The following is a 21,870-nucleotide window of genomic DNA, read 5'->3' as shown; positions in this document are numbered from 1 at the left end:
CTGAAGTAGAGCAGGATTATCAAATAAAAGTAGTTTGTTGTAAGAAGCTATTTATTTCTGCTACTTATTGATTCACTAAAAGCTCTGGCATGAATTATAAATGATACAAATAGTCTCCAGTTTGTCAGGAATAAAAAAAAAAACAAACTTTAAAAAAATACCTCTTCAATATGGAAGCTGAGAAAGTTATATATGCTGCAGACCTGAAAGTGAAAACCATGAAATTATTTTAATTAGAATATCACTCTGAAGTATTTTGTAGTGCTGGAATTTATTAACAAAAGGTACAGACCGTTAACAATGCCGAGCGTCACATGACGTCAGCAGGAGGACACGGTTAAAAGAGAAGGTGAAGTGCTTTGTTTGGCACCGTGGCGCTGATTCATGCATCAAAGTGACGGATGCGCTCAGACACAAGGTTGACTTGGAAGACAGAAAAGACAGAGAGGAAAGGGGTTCAATGGCAGATGCATCTGGTTCCATATTAGTGCCATGTCCTTCCTTTATCCACGTTAAAGAAACAGGCTTGATAGATTTCTTTCCTAAACATGTGCTGCCATAAGAAAATTTCCCGCCTTTCAGGAAACAAAAGCATGGAAAATACAATACATAATACACAATACAGTGCTTTAAAAAGACTGAAAATGGAGAAGCACTTATATTAACATTTAAAATTATGAATACAGTGTGCGCATATTTAAAACTTAGATTGCGTTTAACTTTTGAGAGACTCACTCATCATTTTTATGATTATTGATTAAGTAGGATGTTTGTTTATCTATTTTTAAATAAATAAATGAAATGTTAGTAACACCTTTGCTGGGCTTGTGTACAGAGTGCTTGCCTAAGTCATTCGATTTTGACTCTTTCTGGTTAAAGTGCCTATCAGCAAAGGGGTCTCTACATGACCTCAAGCAGAATTTTAAACTGCAACCTTGAACTTTAAATGCATACTTAAAAAAAAAAAAAAAAAAAAAACAGAAAATGTTGTTAAAAAAAAAAAACAAACAAAAAAAAAATATATATATATGGCTCCCCCCCTCTCCTTCCCCTACCCCTCAATGTCTCCATTTGTCTGCTCCCACGAGCCCTTTGCTCGTCGGGGGGTGGTGGGTGTGGGGGGGCTTGGGTGGGCGTCCTGTGGACCGGGTTGTCCTGTGCTGCTGGGGCTGTGCCTGGGCGCCCAGGCGTTCTGGCTGTTGTGCCTCCTGGGCTTTGGGTCTGTTCACTGTCCCTCGGCTCATGTGGTGCTCTGGGCTCCTTTTCTGGGTGCTCATGCTGCCTGGGTGGGACCGGATTGTGCTCTCATCCTCTGTTGGTTTTGTAGAGGGCCTCAGGCACTGATGTAGACCTTTCTTCATGCTTCTGCACTGGCACGGGGGTTTACACTGCTTCTTGGCCTTTGATGCAGGTTGCTGACCCTGGCCATGCGGGTTCTTGTTGCCATCCTGTGCTGTGATGTTTGGACTCACCACACTGCTTGATTTGGTTTCTGATACTCTCTTGGGGTCTGGATGCTGGTCGTCACTGAGGTGCTTTTATTCTTGGTTATTTATTTTATTTATTTTTATTTTGTAATGAGGAAGGAAAAAAAATCTTGTGTGATGAGTTGGGCTCACAACGTTGGATTTGGAAGGGATCACATGCGTGTCTTCACAAGTGCATGAACATGGGCATGTATGCGCACAGGGACATGAACACACACACACACACACACACACACACACACACACACACACACACACACACACACACACACACACTCCAAAAAAAATAAAATAAATAAAAGGTGCCAATGATGTATTGAAAGACTACCAATAGACAGATACCTTAGCCTGTAGCAGATAGCATAAATGATTTTTTCCTGCCTGTTCAAGCTGCATGGTCAGGGTACCTGTCAATTTTTTTCCTCTGAGGCCCTAAAACGAAAAAGAAAAAAAATGGATAATTTTTACATATGTCAGTTTCTTTCCATAATGCACCTTCATGAACCAACCTTTATAGCCTCCCATGAATTGTGGGATACACGTAATACTGAAAGCAAGTATTATATACCCTTGGAAAAACAAATGCTACTGTCTTTGCCTCATAATGTAAAAGACTCAAATTTCCATCGTCCAGGGAGTTCCCCTTCAGTTTGATGTGAGGCAGCATCTGGAAAGTAATATGTCAAACCGAACCAAATACAGTCCTACTGACTAACATGTGTTTGCAGGTAGTCTCTCAGGACTCTGTTTCATGCTTCTGTTAAATCAGTGAGTGCTTGAGTGTTGTCTTGCAGTCTTTATGAGCCCTTTGTGGCCATCCTATAAAGCACTAACAAGAATATGCACTTGCATTCATACTGCATTAAACTATGGGATTTAACTATGAAATATAAGCTCCAAAGCTGAATGTTCTCTAGGTTTTAAGAGCATTCACATTTGCCATAAAGCATTTTGAGCTACTCATGCATTTCTGCTGAGCATGTAGGTGCTATCGGTTTGAGTCTGTAAGGGTTCACTGGTCAGGGTAGAGACACATTGCAGGCATCGACAGGACAAACTTGGAGATTCAAGCTTTTACCGAGGGAGACCTCTAACTCTGTGACACACTTCACACATCTCGGCCTTGACAAATGAGTGTGATCTTGTTTATTTGAAGTTGATTTCAGCTCATCAAAATGCATCTGTCAGCCACCTCTTTAACACTTGTCCCAACAGAATACAGAGAGGCTGGTGGTTACAAAGCTTCAAAAGTTTTTTGATAGTATCACAACAACTTGGCAAGCACTCTCATCGTGCTCTCTTCTACATTTACAGAGTCAAACCATTTCACAACTTGCGACCAGGGGAATGGTTTGTTATTATGGCTGGATAACAAAAACGTGTGCTTTTATTCACCATGTGTAGAAATGAAGAAGAGACAGACACAAGCTGGAGCTTGTACAGTTTTGTCCTGCTTCTGTTTCTTGACACCTGCGTATTGTGTTGAGTTTAACCACTAAAAAATACCTTACCTTTGTCATATTTCTGAAAAATCTTTGTGTCTACTTGGAGCCTTAACCTTGTCTTAGCTGTCATATGTGATAGCTCTGTGGTGAGCTCAGATGATAACACACTGCCCTCTGTGTGCCCACGAGTTTCCTGTGGTTGACCCCACGGTGAAGCTTGTCAGGACTCTAAGACATAACAGCATAACATTTTTGCTGTTTTAGATGTTAGGCTTACTCACTGGTAAAATTAGCTACTTAACATTAGAAAATCTGGTCATGGAAGGGGAGTGTTATAATGAGTTATAGACCAATAAAGATGTATTTATCATAGTTAAACATGTTTGCGTGAGTAGTTTTTGTGCAGTATCTAGTTAAGCCTTGCTCAATTTATATATCTTTTCAAAGACACCATGTAATTATCTTTTCAGGCTCTGAATATCTGAGTAGTGAACTAGTTATTCCTGCACCTTTCTGCTACACGACACTTCTTCTTGACCTACCCGTCCTGCTTTGTATGTATTGAAGGATAATTACCAGATACACCAGGTGCACATTGTAGTACACAGATTTCACTGAAGTTTTTTTTGTTTTATTTTGATGCAGAAAATTAACCGTTGCAAATAGAAGACATTCTTTGTGAAAAGCATTTCCTATCAACGTGCAGCTCTCAGAAATAAATGAAATTTTACATCTGTGTAAATTTTTTACAGTCTGTGTAAATTTTACAATCTCAATCTATTATAAACGCATTCAAACACTCAGTAGAGTCCCAGCTCTAATTCTGGATAATAATAGTGCAGTTTTTAGTGCTGAAAATGTCAGGTGATGACCACAAAAGCACAGGGGAGTTTTAACCCTCATTATCAGTTTGTAACGTGTTTATTAAACTAAGGTAATTTTCACTCTAAATATAAAAAAATATGATGTGTTTGTCTCTGTCCTGTGTCTCCTGTCCCATATATTTTCTTTTATGTGTGCCATTCAGTCATCACAGGTTTTATCTTATGCATAGCCACAAAATTCTACGTTTACAATTGTGGACTCAATGCAACCATATATGTACAGGGCTTGGGATCATTGTTTTGGATTGTTGTTGTTTATAGCTAGTGAATCAAACAGAGAAAACAGACTCAAGCAGAGAAGTGGCGCAACAGGTAATAAATGATATAGTGTCATTTATTAACTGTTAGAGACTAGACAATATCTGGCTTTTGCAGAAATGACCTGATTACTAGTCCTTAACGACACTTACTAAGAGCCACTCTAATTTCAGTCCATAGAGGCTAAGTAATAACTGGCTAGACAGTTATAGTTGCTGTTACTTGGATGTGCTGACTCGTTGTGTGTTCATTGTAGAGCACTTGCGTGTGTGTGAGACGCTCCGTTAGTGTGTGTACATAATAAGTACTACTATTAGTGTGAAGGTTTACAGTGATTAGTTTTCAGTTTGCAAAGTACAGTGACAGTGACAGAGCCCGACACCACTGGGGACATGCTGTGTTTTGTTTTATTTTAAGTCCCCTTAATTGCTTTCTCACCTCCCATGTTATTCTCCTACAAGCCGTGCACGCTCTTCTCTTTTTTTTTTCAAGTCCGCTCATTCAGCTCAACTGCATTGATCGAAAGCTCATACTGTTATGCTATCTGGCACTTTGGGTACAGAGGCACAGAGGCTTGGCTCAGAGAGCTAATAATTTACTATTTCACACAAGTACAGTGTAACTGGATGTGTAGATGTTGATTGCTCACGTGTGTTTCATTATAATTGTGTGGAGGTGGCACAGCGCAGGTGCTGCAAATATTTAATACATCCTCTATCATCACAAAGTTCAGCATGTTTTGACTGCAGGCACAGACAAACAGAAGAGCACAAGCTTAATCGTGCACCTTTCAGACTGCAGATTGAGTGCATGTACTGTATCCGTTAAAGAGAAAAGTACTATTACAGGGTGATTAACAGTCTTGTCGCTCTCTCTTTGTAGATAACGGCAGATTGAATGAATCTTTGGGGCCAGGCAACATATACTGTGATTGTGGTTTAGGTATTCGTGTGAAGGTTTACAGTGATTAGTTCTCAGTTTGCAGAGTACAGTGACAGTGACAGAGCTTGACACCACTGGCAACATGCTGTGTTTTGTTTTATTTAAAGTCCCCTTAATTACTTTCTCACCTCCCATGTTATTCTACAAGCCGTGCATGCTCTTCTCCTTTTTCAAGTCTACTCATTCTTCTCAAATGCGTTAGTCGAAAGCTCATACTGTTATGCTGTCTGCCCCTCTGAGTTTTAATATCCAGGCGCACATTATGAGGGTTCATTTTGGGTAAATTTCAGGCCATAGAAGTAAGCTTAAAGCATAAAGCAGAGGAGGCACAGAGTTTATGATTGTGTGCAGTTGCAATGAGGCGGGTTCTCAACACATATTTCACTATCTCATGATTAAGTGCCTTATGTGGAGTCTTACCCAGTGCATCCTCTGCACCAGATTGCATTCTTCTTAATGGGAAACCCCAGAGCTGTTACCATCCATCAATCCTGACATTACACATGGACCAGGAACTCACACACATGTATACACACACCCATATTTGCAACCACACACAGCATGTACAGTCTAAATGAGAGCCTGTTCTAGGTGTGCAGCTCGAGCATGACTGAGGGCTTTATGGGTAGCTTTACTGCATTTTTCTCTCCTCCTGTCTCAGATCTCATGACAAGCATCAGTGAGCCTCCTCCATAGTGTGGTTCTTAATAACAGAGGTTTTGACAGGTAACCTATTGGCCAACTCAGAATAAATCTTCCCACACTGTATTAGTGAGGTTAATAGGGCCGGGTCTTTCAAGGTTAGAACTTTGCTAAACATTAAAGATTACATGCTGAAACTGAATTATTTCCAGATAAGGTAAGGGCTTGCTTTTATAGAAATAAGCTCCCCTTCGTGTATGAGACATGTTTAACATAATCTGTGATTTCTCCCAGCAAACTCACGTACAGCGGTGTTTAGCTTACCTCAACGTACAGTGTAACTGAATGTGCACATGTTGCTTGACCACATGTATTTCTTTACATTTGGGTGGAGGTGGCAAAGCGCAGGTGCTGCAAATAGTTAACACACCTGCTATCACTGCAAACTTCACTGTTCAGCATACTTTGACTGGAGGGACAGACAGACAGCCGAGCACAAGCATTTAATTGTAGGTCTTCAAGGCTGTAGATTGATCACATGTACTGTATCTAATAAACTGCAGTACAGCATGTTGCAAACACCTTATAATAACAAGGTGATTAACAGTGTTGTTACTCTCTTTGTAGATAATGGCAGATTAAATTAATCTTTAGGGCCATGCAACATAGACTGTGATTGTGGCTTACGTTTACTTAATTTTCTGATATATAAATATTAAAAGACTCTTAATCTCATTGACTGAATAATGTAGCAGCTATTTTATTATGAGATAATGCATTATTGATGGATTTCTAATGCTATCAGCAGGTGGTTTGTCATTCATATTCATTCTACTTTACTCACTCAAAATGTTATCAGCACGGGCCAGGAGCTCCAAATCTGAAATCCGATTTTTGCAAGCTCCTGCTGGTAGATTTGGCTCAGTGCATTTTCATGCCTTTATTTTGGAAGAAAGATTTGCAAGTTTGCTGTTGGATGTTTTTTTTTTTTTTAATTTTGGATTTTTTTTTGCTACAGTAGTATATACATTGTAATATAACACATGGCGAGTGTCGCATGGAGGCCACAAAACAGGCAGTGCTTGTATCCTGGCTGTGTGGTTTGCGTGTTGCTGGCACTCACACATGAAACTGATTTAAAATATTAGAGTATGATGATATGGACTTGATAACGTGGTTGTGTGTCTCACTCTGTCCTCCAAACTGTGCTTGGCCTTCCTCTGGTTTGGACTGCCAAACCAGGGCATGCCCTTTGGACTCCTTTGTGCCAAGTGTGATATGAAGAAGAGGGGTTTTTGTGGGTCATTGTGACTTTATAAGGGGACCTAACTTGAAAGTGCAGATTTGTTTCCTCATTTCTTAGCTATAGTTTTAAGTTGTCATTTTTAGGTTTGAGATTCTTTTTGCCCACTACTTTTATTCTATTTCTTAGCTCGAGTGCTGGCTGACCTCACTCATCAACAGTTGTGGAGGAAAAAGGAAACAAAAACAAGATCACCCTGTTGAACTGTTTACCACCTCCACCACTCACCCTCACAGGGAGTTTATAACTCTTCACACTGAGTCTGATACTTATTTTTAGAGCATGATATTACACTGTCCTCTGCTGACACGTGATTAACTGCTCATATATTATCATTTAATAATTCAGGCCCGTTTGTCTGCCCTGTACTGACACGGAAAGTTATTGATCATGAATGTGTAATGAGCATCTAGAGATTGATGATGAAAATGGAGAAGCAGAATAATAAATTGTTCTACACAGCAGTTTAAATTATATGACAGACACCAGTGTTGTCTTGTTACGCCTTTCACCCCGGAGTCAGAAACAAGCACCTGTCATTAGCGCATTAGAGAGTCTTGATTAAGATAGTGTCATGTGGAGCAAACTGTTTTACTAAGCCTTAACTGAAGCCCGACCAATACTGGATTTGTGTGGCCAGTGCCTATATAGATTGTTTAGGACATAAAGAAGTCTGGCATTGATATATCAGTTGGTTTATTAGAGTTACAATGAAATCTACAGCATATAAGCTGATATCAAACTGTCAGAGGCAAGCCAAGCAATATATCAGTCTTGCTGTAGTCATGCATGGGCTTCCTTCATATTATGCCATTTTAACTGCAAGGGTGGACACCTTTCTTCAGCATGCATTGTAAGAACCAACCGCTCTTTGTCCTACGATTTCAGACAGACAGAGCTCATCCTTTATTTTGTGGGAAGCATTCATCCAAGGTCGGAGCCTTATTTCCAAAGTTAGTTTCAAAAAGTTCTGTTATTATCCCTCTGAGAATAATATACCAGAGACATGTTTGTCCTTAAATGTGCACCTATGTCTAACACTAACACACACATACTGTAAACATAGGAATGAGCTAGTTGCAAAACGCAAGAAGTGAATATTACAGTTTTGTTTGAATGACCGCTTCACTGTGAACGCAGAAATTTGTCACATATTTAAACACAACCTTCATCTCCTTTGATGAGTTCTCTCATAGCTAAGTGCTTTGATTAGAGTATTTTTTGGCATATGTGCATCCACTTAGAATTTTGCATACTCCCATGGAAGCATTGACTTGTAAATAGAAGTATTAGGTATGGAATTATGTTTTTTCTTGTGCGTGACTTTTGATATAAATATAATTTGATATGAATTTTTTCTGTATTTTCACTCTGTCCCAGTAATGATTGGATGGCAGCCTCATTTAACTGGAGCTGGAACTGGTAGTTTTGATGCTTCCTCAGTTTGTTGGAACGATCACTGCAGATAAAGAGAAACAAGTTTTGTTTCTTGGGGGGTGTTTTTCCTCAAGGTCAATAGAGTTCAATTTAATCACTTTGGGAAATTGTATATACAAGTCATTGTGTATAATAGTTTCTCTTAATGCCAGAAACAATGAGCTGAAACAGCTAGAACAGTGGGACAGGGTACGCTTCATGATGTTTGTCACATTAAGGCTGCAGATTGTATTTGTATTGTCCCATGAGGAAAAGCCTGGCTTTCTGAAGGGTGAACTTCCAGATGGCAGCATCATCTCTCCTGTGCTGAAGATTGTATTTTCATTGCACTGTGAGGAGTGAGCAGGCCTTTGATAATGCGACATTATGTCAAAGCTATACATTAGGACCTAAAGCAAGAACGTGGGTCAACAGTTCAAAGCATTTAGGCATGTAGAAACGGTCAAGAAGTTCAAACTGAGCATCAGGAAGAAAGGTGAGTGAAAGTGGCACGGTTGTTGGTCTGAGTTTTTTCAGAAACTGCTGATCTCCTGGGATTTTCCCACACAACCATCTCCAGGGTTTAAAGAGGATGGTCCGAAATAGGGAAAATATCCAGTGAGCAACAGTTCTCTGGGTGAAAATACCTTGTTGATGTCACAGGTCAGAGGAGAATAGCCAGACTACTTTGAGATGATAGGAAGGCAACAGTAACTCAATTAACCAATTGTTACAAACAAGATACAGTATGCAGAAGAGCATCTCTGAAAGCACAACACATCGGACCTTGTAGCAGATGGGCTACAGCAGCAGAAGACCACACCGGGTGCCCCTCCTGTCAGCCAAGAACAGGAAACTGAGGCTACAGTACATTTCGCACAGACTCACTCAAGTTGGACAGTAGAAAACTGGAAAAACAGTGTACCCCAGTGCCCTCCACAATCACCAGATCTCAGTCCGATAGAGAATCCCTGGGATGCAGCAACTGTGCATACAGTATGTTAATATGGAGCAAAATCTCTGGAATATTTCCAGCACCTTGTTGAATCTGTTCCACAAAAGCTCTATTGAGTCCAAGTATTTGTTCTTTCATACATTCATCCATTTACTTCTGCTTATCCAATTCAGGATTGCAGGGAGCCTATCCCAGCTGTCATGCATATTTGAAAAACGTTTGAAGTAATTTGATTGATTCAAGTGAGAAGTACATCAACACAGTAACAAATAGCTTTAGTAATGAAGCATGTGTAGAAGCAGTGTGGATAAAAACAATAAGAAAGGCTAATGTGGGTGGATAAATGTGTTACTGATTTGAGAACTGTAAGAGTAGTGAAAAGGATAAGTGTAGGAAAATGGATAGATGGAATTATACCAAAGCAACTGAGAAAAACTGTAATCCTTCAAATTGTGTTTTTAATGCGCTCTTGGTGTGCTGTCACGCACTACACTTCAGGCCATTTGAGCTCAGTGACCTCGCTCAAAAGCCTCAGCACATTACAATAGAACCCATACACTCACACTCTGGGGAACAAATTCAACTGCTTTATTGGTGGGACCCCCCCCCCCCCCCCCCCCCCCCAAATAAAAAAACAACAACAACAACAAAAAACAACAGCAACAAGCATGCTCCTGATTGTGCCTCTCACCTGCAGTCGGGTGTAGAGCTGTAGACTCTTCAACTGAAAACTGCTCAGATTGATCATTTCAACAGTGAGAAGCCACTCTTGATACAAAGTGGACTGAGTAGACAGTGGTAGAGTACTACTGCACTCCAGAGAGTGAAAGAAAGCATTAAAGGCCCATTTTGTAAAGTGGACATTATTCTTTCAAAGTATTTTCAAGGTCGTGAACTTTAATTGACGAGTGTAAATAATACTAATAATGCTGCCATTTAAAGTGAAAGAGTTTTTTTTTTTTTTGTTTTTTTAATATATATATTTGTATATCGAATTGTGTTTTTGAGCATGCTGTTACTGGAGGCCCAGCTGTCTGATGTGGCATACTGGCAAACAGACAGAGGGAGCAGTGCTTTTCTGGCCAGTGCTCATTAGGTGTTCTGAACAGATAAATGTCTTGTGGATTATGTTCTCAGCTGTCCATCAAGACAGAGCGCTGCAGTCAAAAAGACGGATATCATTGGCTTTTAGAGGTGTTGCTGTTCCACTCCCAGGGCAAATTTACCTGGTCTGTACTCTTCTGAGTCCTCTCTTAAATACATTTGTTTCTACTCTTCTATACTGTTACACACTTTTGCGGTTGGTTTTAAAAGCATCATACAAAATTAATAGATCAACACTGTGCTGTGAAGCACGCATTAGCTGTTTGCACGCTTGGTAATTTCTTGTCTCTCGGTCATTCTCTTGCTCACTTACCCACTGGTCTGTGAAACCAGGGAGCTGATTTAGGAAGGAGGATTAGAAAGAAAACCAAATCTTTAATATATCATTTCAGGGAAATCATGGATTTTTGATTACAGCGGTGGCGCTCAAGGAAAGCCCTTGTTCCAAATACAGAGTTTACTGCTTCTGACCTGTTCTCAAAAATGTGACACATAAACAGTGATGCTTATGTTGCCACTGGTGCATGATTTTGGTGAAAAATTTATGTGAGTCAGCCAATGTTGTCATCATCAAATCGTGTCCCAGAATGCCCCCCTTCTGACCCTACCACCCCTTCCTTAAAAACAGGGCTTGTGTCTGAAGTGACTCACTATGCAAGCATCCAAATTTGTTCAATTAATGTGTGTTTAACAGAATTTATTGAATTTCTTTGTTCAGTCAGCACAGGTGTAGGTTATGTTAGTGTATTAAAGCCAAAAGGTTTAGGAGTTGTAGAGCCAAAATGCACGCTTCAGTAGCTGTTAAATGTCGAGCCATCTCCTCATTGCACAGTGAGCAATGATATTAAAAATGGTAGATTTTCCTTGTAACACTGGCCTAGTCAATGTGATTGTTTCCTATCCAGGCTGCTCAGAACAGCTTTAGAAATCCCCTCATACAAAGCTGAAACAGCAAATGTGAGCTAATGAATATTGTATACTGGATGCCCTGAAAGCTGAGTTTTGAATTCCCAGATGGTGTATGTAAAGACTCAGAAATGTAAAGTTTGAAATATACTTGGGATCTTCTCAGTACCTCATATATTTAGCTCAACAAGCATTAGCATAAATGCAACTCAACAGCGGTGAGAGAATCACTTTCCCATGGAAGCACATTTCCTCCTTAAACTCAGTGTCCCTTTACTGAGCCCTCTTATTTCAAAGTCTTCTGCTCCTAAGGTGAACAGATGTCCAGGCATACCATTCCGTGAAACCTACCATCTTGAACCCCATCAGGTCTTAGACATTTGCATCAATCACCCTTCTTTCGTCAAGAGCTTATTGATCTCACAAAACCTGTAGCTTATTGACCCTAAGTGTGTAAAATCTTTTGAAAAATCACATATGAATGCCATACATTATGGTTGGTTTCCAAGAAGGTACCTCTCTGATCACTCCTCTGTGCAATAGCCATACTCACTCATATTCAGCCACCAACAGCACCAGCCTTTTCCATTTCATACTTTTCAGCCTGCGTGTGTTTATGGCCCCATAAAGCTGGCTCTGTGGGATGCAGAAAGTCTGAGTCAATGATGTGTGTCTGAGGAATATTGACCTGCTGGGACACCGAAAGAGCGAGATAGAGAAAGAAAGTTGCCTCTCTTTTAGAAAATAGGGCCTTTAGCTGGACACTGTGGTTTGAGACAATTTCAGATACATCATAAGTTATCAACTCATGTCCATGATATTAGATGCTGCACTTTTTGTTTCTTTGTTTCTTTTTCTATTTTACAGAATTCTCCCTTGTGTGTTTCACTAAACCACCCCACATATATCCGGCTGTATCTGTTTACTTCTCCTCTTGTTTTTATCCTGTCATTCATGTCCCCCTGCTGCAGCTTCACTGCAGTAATTTGTCAAGAGCAGCAGTGTGTAAAAAGCTATATGTGTGCGTCTCCAGTAGGGTTTAATCCCGGGATCCGGGATTCCCGGGAAATGCGATCAGAACAATTTCCCGTTTCCCGGGAAACGTTAGACGGGAAACCGGGAAAAAAGTCGCGCGCGTCGATTTGACTTTCAGAAAGAAAAGAAAGCTTCAGAATGTTAAATTTAAGGAAATATTGAGAGAAGGGTTCGTTTAATGCGAAAAGCTTTACTCTTCATTTCAGGCACGTTCAGCCTCCGTTTAAGGCTTCAGCCTTCATCTCAAGCGTTTTAATAGAGGTATTACACAGTTGTACTTTTTTCCTCTTTAATTTGTTGAAATCGTAGTCAATGTGTTTACCCTAAGGTATTTTGTATTATATAATTTCATATTATTATATATTGTTATATTGCATTATATAGCCTATAAAATATGCCTGCCCTGAACAATAAAGAAATATCTGTTTAACTTCGAGTGTTTCTTTTCCTCGTTTGCAGCCGCTTACTAACAATCATGAATTAGGATACGGGCCTAATGGGTGAAGAAATGATCATGAAATAGATTACTTTAACATATTTCGCTTTTAAAATGGAGTTGAGTAAAATGTATATTTTTTAGGCTATAATGATTGGCCAGTTTTTCAAAAGACGATTCACAGCGAACCTACTTTAACCCTCAGACACGGTGTTATAAATTTGCTGTTGCCAGAATGGCAATGACCAAGTCGTAGTGCATTACTCAAGGCCCTGTGTTATGCCATATTATAGTGAAGTACGGTAGTTAACTTTTCAATGACTATTACAGCGTTCCACTGCTGGAGATATAGCGCAACAGATGTCGCCACGACAGCGTGGCTGAGCCTTTATCAATGCTGTGGAGATGAACCGTATTATTTTGCACCAGCAGTTGTAAAATATCTTGGTATAATTCCATGTACAATGGAGGAATATTCGAATTATATTTGTTAAGGGAGTGTTGAGGAACGATACAACACCGCATAGCTCGAGCACTCGAATGTCCAGATGTAGGTTTTATTGCATTAATCAAGCCAACGTTGCCCCCTACTGGGCATAACAGGACATAGCTGGAAAGCTACCTCTACAATATCACAATAGGTTAAGGCCGACACAGGCTACAGAAGGCCTAATTAAAATAAAAAAATAAAGAAACTTTTTCCCGGGATTCCCGGGAAATGGCTCGTCATTTCCCGGGATTTGATTCATGTCATTTTCGGGAAAAATATTAAACCCTAGTCTCCAGTAGCTCTGCTGGTGAGCATGAGGGTGTGTGAGGTATTTTAAATGTGAAGAAATGGACACCTTTTCCCATCAGGCCAGTGTCTGTGCATAGTTTGCTGCTCTGAGATCAAAGCTTCCTAGCACTGAAAAATCACATCACTTACATGTTATTGCTAATGAAATATTATTCAGTCTACTATAAACTTAATTTGACTATAAATATCAACATAATTACGCTTCATTTTTCTTATGGTGATCAAATAACCTGGTTGTCACTCTTGCCATTACTGTTCTTTACTGCTTCTCATAAACATCAGGAATGTCATTACGTGGGAGTCAGATATTTGCTGGAATTGTTAACAATAGGGAAAGACTTGATTTTGAACTGATGAGACACATACTGAGTGCACAGGCCTTTATCAGCTTAGTTCCTCTGCTGTCAGCCTGCAGTTCAAGCTGCTTAAGAGAAAAAGATATGTATGGCTGCTGTTGATCTCTATTGCTTGTCAATATTTAGCATATAATAATGCACACTATCGTCTACATATTTCCTTAGACACTGGAAAGTACCAGTGATCTGCAGTGCATCTACACATCTCTGTGTACACAAATCAGATTTGTTGGATATTAACATTCCCTCCCTTGGTGTTTGCTGTTTTGGTCACAGTGGATGATAACATGACACTGATGCAAGACACATACTGTACAAACAAACAGTCCCATCAAGATGCCGTTTCATTGGAAGATACTGCGCACCATTTTTATAGTTGGCCAAGTCAAACAGATTTTGTTTAGCGCAATACCACTAACCACATTACCCTCTACCCTCAGAGCCTCATTTTAGATAAGGACCCACTCCCCAACAGACTCATTAATAGCAGGGGGGGCACCTTTCTGACAAAGTTGACACACAGGCTGCAGTGCCCTGTGTGTATATATATATATATATATATATATATATATATATATATATATATATATATATATATATATATTATACAGAGATGCAGTGGATGTTGTGTGTATAGAACAGACCAATAATTTTCACAGCCTCAATGAAGACAAAAAAAATGAGGCAAAATTAGGAACTTTTAATATATCGATGCCTAGACATGACAACAGTGTAAGTTTTAAAAGCCTGTGGGATTATCGCATAGTGTTCAAAATTGAATTAGTAAGATCATAACAAAATACTGTTCAACCTGAACCTTGACAGGAAGGCAGCAGTCTGACCGAGTGAGAGGAGGCAGGGCACTGCAGCCTGTGTGTCAACTTTGTCAGAAAAAGAGGAATAGCAAGAAAGTGCAGCCAGTATTGGTGTTTTGATATGGTAGAGTATATTGTTTAATTTTTTCTTTTCTTTTCAAGCCCCACATAGATTTCATTAACAAGACATCATTTTATCATTGTAGGAAAATTGCCAGCATGTGACCTTTCATGACGCTTCATGATTCAGAGAAACAGAAAAACTGTTCATGCATTTAGGTTCAGAAAACTGGATCACTGCAATGTTCTCTTGGCTGGACTTCCTAAAAAGACCATCAGGCTTGGTTATTCTGACACCATTAACCAAGAGGAAGTCAGTTTTAGTGGAGCTACACTGGCCCTCCAGTATTGTACAGAACTGATTTTAAAAGAGTCATATATAAAGCCTTAAACTGTCTTGGACAATCTTACCTTTCTGACAATCTGTCATGTTATGTTCCAGCTCACTCCCTGACATCCTTCACTGCCAAACTGTTAGGCAGATACACAGAGGAGTTGGAGATGCAGTTTTGGTTTTTATGCCCCCAAACTTTGCTTGGCCTTGCTCAGAGAAGCAAAATTTACTGATAATCTTAAGAAGCTCCTAATGACACACTTCCTTAGTCCTGTATTAATCCACTTAATCATTAATCACTTAATCCAGTGTTTTTACTCAACAGTGACAGAGTGAGCAGTGGTGCTTGTCATAGTACTGTTGGGTTCAGCCACATTTGGTAAGGTAGATACAGAGCAGATGCATATTCTTCATTATTTCCAGTTTTGTTTTCTCTGAATTTATGGAAAAATGGTCATTCTGGGTTTGTCTGTGTATCTCGCAGCGTTCATTGTTTTTTTGCATTCATCGTAGGCATGGGTGCCTTTTTTGTATTTTGCATGTCAGAGTGGTAATTCGTGCGCCAGAGAGTAACATTAATGTAATTCAATGCCGCCACCTACTGGTCGTATGGCGGTAGTGCGTCTGAAAACATTGACTACTTGTATCATATGATCCTAACGTAATGTGAGTCACGTGGCTGATTCTCTCTTCTTCAAAGTAGGACACACAGCTCTTTTCCTATCTTTGCATTTCAAATTGTTTTGAGGTGGAACATAGCGTATATTTTCCTTTGATAGTGTCAGCTTATAATAAAATAGCATGTTAAAAATACAGTTTGCAAATTATGTAATTATGTAGCTTTTAACATGTGGCAGTATTTTTTTTACTTTTATTTTTAGAAAATCCTGTAAATCCTGATTACTCTATTATCTGTGGGAAGAAGCAAATATTTTAACCCATTCATAACTGTAGATATAGTACTCTGTGACAAATGGCTCAAAGTGAAGAAGGCGATGCCAGCTTGACCCCAATGCTTTTTCCGATCCACACTTAGATTGTCAGCATATGCCAGAATTTTGCTGATATCGTCTTAATAACGGCTAACTGTGTTTTTATGTGTTTGCTTTCCTTCTTCTCAGGGACGAGTGACCCATATGTGAAGTTTAAGATTGCAGGGAAGGAAGTGTTTAGAAGCAAGACCATCCACAAGAACCTCAACCCAGTGTGGGATGAGAGAGTTAGCCTTTTGGTGGAAACGCTGAGGGACCCACTGTATGTCAAGGTACAGCAGATAAGTTTTGGGGCGAAAATGTCACTTTGCTTGAAAATGTGTTTCTTTAAGTTAATGTTAAATCTTTATAGATATGAACTTTTCTCACAAGATTCCTTTCTGTGCACCTTATAAGGGGTAAAAGGCCTCTATTTGGACCGTAGCTGTTCTTAAAGTGCCTGCTTTATATTTGTCCCTTTGTAGGTCTTTGACTATGACTTTGGACTTCAGGATGATTTCATGGGCTCAGCATATCTCCATCTGGAGTCACTGGAACATCAAAGGTTTCTTTGTCTTATTTGACTTTTTTTAATTACCTCCCTGTTTTTTATAGACCTTACACACCCTCAGCCTTTTGATTTCCCTGTTAAATAATCAGTCTGATTGACTGTATGTCTGTTTGATTCCTGCATTTCATCAGGGTATGTTCAGAGATGCTGATGTATCAAGATTTAACAAATAGTGACATTATTAGTTATTGAGTCCAGCCTCAAAGCATCTTTCCTCTCTTTTCATATATTCATTTAGATCAAACACATTCTTTGGCTTCCCTCTAGTGGCAGTCTTTGGTACTTCTCCTATTTTCATGAAGCTAAACAGTTTTGTCAACTGTGAAAATGTACACAGACACTGTAACAAATGTCCCTGTTAAATTAAAGTCTCATAGTGGTCTAGAGGCATCTTTATGTTACAGCTTGCAAGTGTTATTTTTCCAAATAACTACTGTAGTCAGTAGTTTGTTACTGTGAAAAAAAAAAATGTATAGATACCTCATATAAGAGATTACCAGCACAGTGTAATTCACAATATAAAACGGCTTAACTGAGTCAGACTGAGAGCTTTGGGATTTTGCATGCTGACTCACATTCATGGCTTACTGGGACACTTAATGGAATGTGTCACATGGTTGTGTTGGAATTAACATAAAAATGGCTAATAATGTCATAGGTGAATAATTTTAATCACAATTTTAGCATTCATTTGTGTACTCCTTGTACAGTACCCATGTTATCACTTACATTTATTGCTTAAAAATATATAAATTTTTGTGAACATGACTTGTTGTTCATCTCTAAAGGACACTGGACGTGATGCTGGACCTGAAGGACCCGCAGTACCCTGAACATAACCTGGGCAGCCTGGAACTATCCATTACTCTGACACCAAAGGAGGGAGAGATGAGGGATGCTGTAAGAAATCTAAAAATCTATATTAACGTTCTGATTATTCATTCATGGCTGTTGTTTCATGTATACACATATCCTTCTTTTCTGGCGGGGAATTGTTCTTTAATCTTACTTGCTACATAAAATAAGGAGCATGTCATTTATACAGTACACCAGCACAGAAGAACCTTAATGGCTTACCTTTAGCATAACTTTTCTGTAAGATGCCAAACAGATCAATAGGATCATTTTAAGATGTAAATAAAGTTCAGCCCCCGTGTTATGTGTCAAAGCTGTGTTGAAGTTGTGTTGAACTGGAACTAGAATGTGCTGGCTTCATTCAGCCTCACTTAGTGGAAACTCAACTCAGCAAATACATATGCATTAGCACAAGTGTAATTAATATGTTGTGTGGAAAAGTTGCATGTTCAAAGAGCACTGGATCTTCTTTTCTAATTATGTTGGCTCGTGCCTCTGTGGACATACGTGGTGTTTCAGAGTTGAGTTTATTTATGTTCAATTATTTGTTTGGTTAATTGGAGCCCCGCATGCTCGATTCAGACCAAGGCAGAGTCATGGGGGAAATATTTTATTCCTTTTGATCTGATGTCTTAATTCTGCTGCTTATTTAGTACTGCCGTTCAGAGAGTCCTCAATTGACAGAACAAATAAACTCTATTTAGGTTAAGCATCAGTTTGGATTTCTCCTACTGTGAAAAATTGAGTACAAGGTTATAGTAGTAAATTCTCTCTGTTGCCATCTACTGGTATTGACTGGTAATAGGAAATCTATGACTTTAATTCACTTTTAAAGATCCTCCATTTATTTTAAAGCTGATGAGTGCTGGTAAAACATGAGGGAATTTATTTCTTGATGACTTCTTGCTATATAATTATTTTAAAATGTGAAACTGTTTTTGCTGAGGTTTACTGTGACATCACAGATATTGTTTTTTTCTCAAAAAATAAATAAATAAATAAAAATAAGGCCAAAAGACAGACATAGAGACATAGAAAGAGAAACCATGAACAAAATTCACTGCATTTTAAGGGGATTCTTCATTCTTACAGCTTGCCAGTGCAGAATGTATTTGTGTGTACAGTGAAGGGAAATGTTTAGCTGTTTATCAATAATAAATAAATAAAACGAATCAAATTCATAAGCAGATAAGAGCTTTAGGTGCTGTCTTTACTTGGGTTTAGAGTGGGAAAAGGTGGCCAGAAGCATCAAATATATAAAAAAGGATTATTATAATCATAATACACGTAAATCATTTCTGACACAATAGAGTATTTTTACTGTACACTTACTTAACTTGCATGATTGTGGCTGCCCTACTCCCGCTATCCCCCTCACACCCCCGCCCATGGCTAACACTGACTTCCATGCCCTGTAACCTTTGGCCGTTCTGCCTTAAAGGGAGATACTGGGGGGCTTTCTGTAACCGCTTTGTCTCATTTACAGACCATGCTTTTGAGAAGGAACTGGAAACGATCTAGTAAGGTAAACTAAAAACAGCATGTAACTCGTGACACTTCTGACTGTACTGTAACCCCACTACCGACCGCACTGCACCTCACCTGTCCTTCACTGGTGTTCTGGTACATGGATGGAGTCTCCCTGGCCCTTCCCTTTCCTTCCTCCGTTTCCTCCTTCCACGGTGGTATTAGCACTTTTTTTTTTGGTTTGTTTGTTTTTTTAATAGTTCTTCAACGCTCATTGTCACAGCTTATTTTCCACAAGCTGCAATATACTACCTGCTATTTGCATCAGCTGAGGGTATGTGAGCTCTTTTTTTTGGAATGCAAGTAAGCTTAAAGGTTAAATATTTACATGTGCAAAGGCAAGTCATATGTCATATGAATACACATTAAGGGTGGAAGAAATGCCTTACAGTGACTAGTGAATATTTTGTTTTTCTAAGCACGCGTTTTTGCGAGTTGTAAAAATCAGCAATAGTTATTACAGCTTTCATTAGGAGCTATGCACTGTGATATCAATCAGTAATAATGTTGCTTTAACATTTTCATTTTTTGTGATTCTACTGAATTTTGCACTTTCAAGCAGTTTAAATCATTCCTCTGTGATATATTTATGCTTCCTCCACCCTTAATCTGCAGTGCATTGCAGCTATTGTGTGAGAAAATAAGGCAGATTTGTATTTCGGGGTTTTAAAGGAGTCCTGTACAGCAAATTTGCTGCGAGATATGAAGGTTTGTTGCCTTTTGACTTTGTTGACTGACTATAGGACACTCTTAGACCCCTTTACATCAAGCAAAAAAGACATTTTGACATCATTTTAAGTTCCCATCTTGCCACACATAAAGAGCCGCTGTGTCTTGATTTCATTTTTTGTGATTCTTGCTGGCCGTGAGGTTGAATAAAAAGCATGCTGTTTGATGGTCGGCTTTTTACTGGCTCATGCATGAGGCACATACCTGATTTTTTTTTTTAATCTAAATTTGTGTCAGGAACAATTTTGAGCTCAAAATTGAGTTTATTCACTGTTGTTTTTTGTTGTTGTTTTTTTTTTTTGGTCACGTTTCACTTCTATTGAGGAACTTTGTTACTGAGATGGAAACAGGCTGTATCTGCGAAAAAGTTTGATATCCACCAAGAGACGTATACAACTGAAGTGTGTTTGGTTGGAGCTGGGCAGACGTCCTGCTGTATCGTGCCTCCCCAACCCAAGCCTTTGAAGCCTTCAAACTGTGCCACCCTGCCTGTGACTCGGGAATTCACTCAAACACTATATGCTTTCTCTACCCCACCAAAAAAGGCGCTGCTCCTGAGTGTATGCATGCCTCTGCGTTGCATACAGTACATAGCTATTTTTACACCACTGCTTCTTATTAAAGAAGCATAAATGGGTATTAAACCCACTACAGAAGATGCAAACTTTTCAATAAGCAGTTTGAGCTTATAATCAAGAGCCAGAGGCATATTAATACAGGTCTTTACCACAGGGCAAAATGCTTGTTTTGGTACTTCAAATGCTTTTTATATTTTTTCTTTTTTTCTTTCAGAGGGCTGGCAAAAGTTTAACCGTGTGCAAGGCAGTATTAGTTGTTAAACTGTCTGATAAGACTTTCAGCCTGTGAACATCTTTGTATATGATCTCCATCCTGCTGTGTTCTGGTAGTGAGATATGGAGTCCTAATCCAAATAGCCCATGGTTTTCTATAACAACAAATATGTAGCAACAACAACAAAAAAAAGAGGATGCAAGGGAAAAGGGATTGCACTCTAGTACAGTAGGACATAACAACGACCCCTCATCATTAGCATACAGTGTGTTGGTAGCAGTGAACAGGAGCAATGGAAGATGTGGGAGTTGCTGTATGGGAGGTTGGCTTTAATGCAGGCAGCTATTCGCAATGTTTAATGTCTGGAGAATGGAAATTAAGAGGCTCTGTCTCTAGATCAAAGGGCTGCGCTTGCGAGGCAGGGTTTGTTCGGAGTTTAATGAAATTCACCCTCAAAACAAAAGCTATGCTAATACATCCTTCCTAACGAGGAAGGAGGAGAGAGGAAGGCAGCGAGAGAAAGTGGATGTGTATTTGTTTGACAAATAAATAACCCCGCTCTTTGTTTTAGTGAAGGATACTGACATGATTCAAAGAGAGGTTAAATAGGCCTGTGAGTGCTGAGAAAAGTGTTGGGGGGGGGGGGGTAGATTTAAAATATGGAGAATAATCAATCTGAATTACAGTACCTTACAGTGCAGCCAGATGGAATAAAAAATGAAGTGCACAGAGGAACACTGTAACGGCACTGAAGGGTTGCTCAGTTTTGGAAACAAGTCGCTTCCCTTTCATTACTTTTTCAAATATAATGTTAAGACTTGTATGATAAAAATGGATATCAAAGCTGCTGTACCCTCTCTGAGGATAAAAGAAGGTTACGATACATGTTATGCATTTTTGCACAAATATGGATGAGATGTTGCTACCACAGTAAAAATGCTTTTTAGCATTCCCAAGAAATTGTTGCGAGTAATTAAATAATGCAGTGTTGCGATGTTCTGGCATGTCAGGTGAACTCGTACATAGTAAATGATCTTGAATTACCTCATTTTATGTTTTTGTGTTATCTCGTTTCTTGTGCCTGCTCCATTATGTGTTGTCTCAATGCATTTGATATTGGTTATTTTCCAGTGAATGAAGTGCAAAGCGTATGCAAGCCTCAATCCAATTTGCGGTTAATTGATGCATACTGTAATTTTTTTTTTTTTATTCTGTGGGTTTGCTTCCACATGCTTGTATATGTATAAA

The 21,870-nt window shown here is 39.2% G+C and overlaps 1 protein-coding gene across 1 annotated transcript in view; it reads left to right on the top strand.

The window, feature by feature from the left end:
• The window catches only part of mctp1a (multiple C2 domains, transmembrane 1a), a 159,404-nt gene that overhangs the window by 77,499 nt on the left and 60,035 nt on the right, over positions 1–21,870 (top strand). Inside the window, exons 3-6 of the mRNA XM_030737928.1 lie at positions 16,299–16,441; positions 16,634–16,713; positions 17,508–17,619; positions 19,061–19,099. Of these exons, the coding sequence (XP_030593788.1) occupies positions 16,299–16,441; positions 16,634–16,713; positions 17,508–17,619; positions 19,061–19,099 (374 nt within the window). The remainder of the gene's footprint in view (positions 1–16,298; positions 16,442–16,633; positions 16,714–17,507; positions 17,620–19,060; positions 19,100–21,870) is intronic.

This window comes from Archocentrus centrarchus, chromosome 9 (genome assembly GCF_007364275.1).
Source record: "Archocentrus centrarchus isolate MPI-CPG fArcCen1 chromosome 9, fArcCen1, whole genome shotgun sequence".
NCBI lineage: Eukaryota > Metazoa > Chordata > Actinopteri > Cichliformes > Cichlidae > Archocentrus > Archocentrus centrarchus.
The sequence above is the reverse complement of the archived record's forward strand: the minus strand, read 5'-3'. Positions and strand labels throughout refer to the sequence as shown.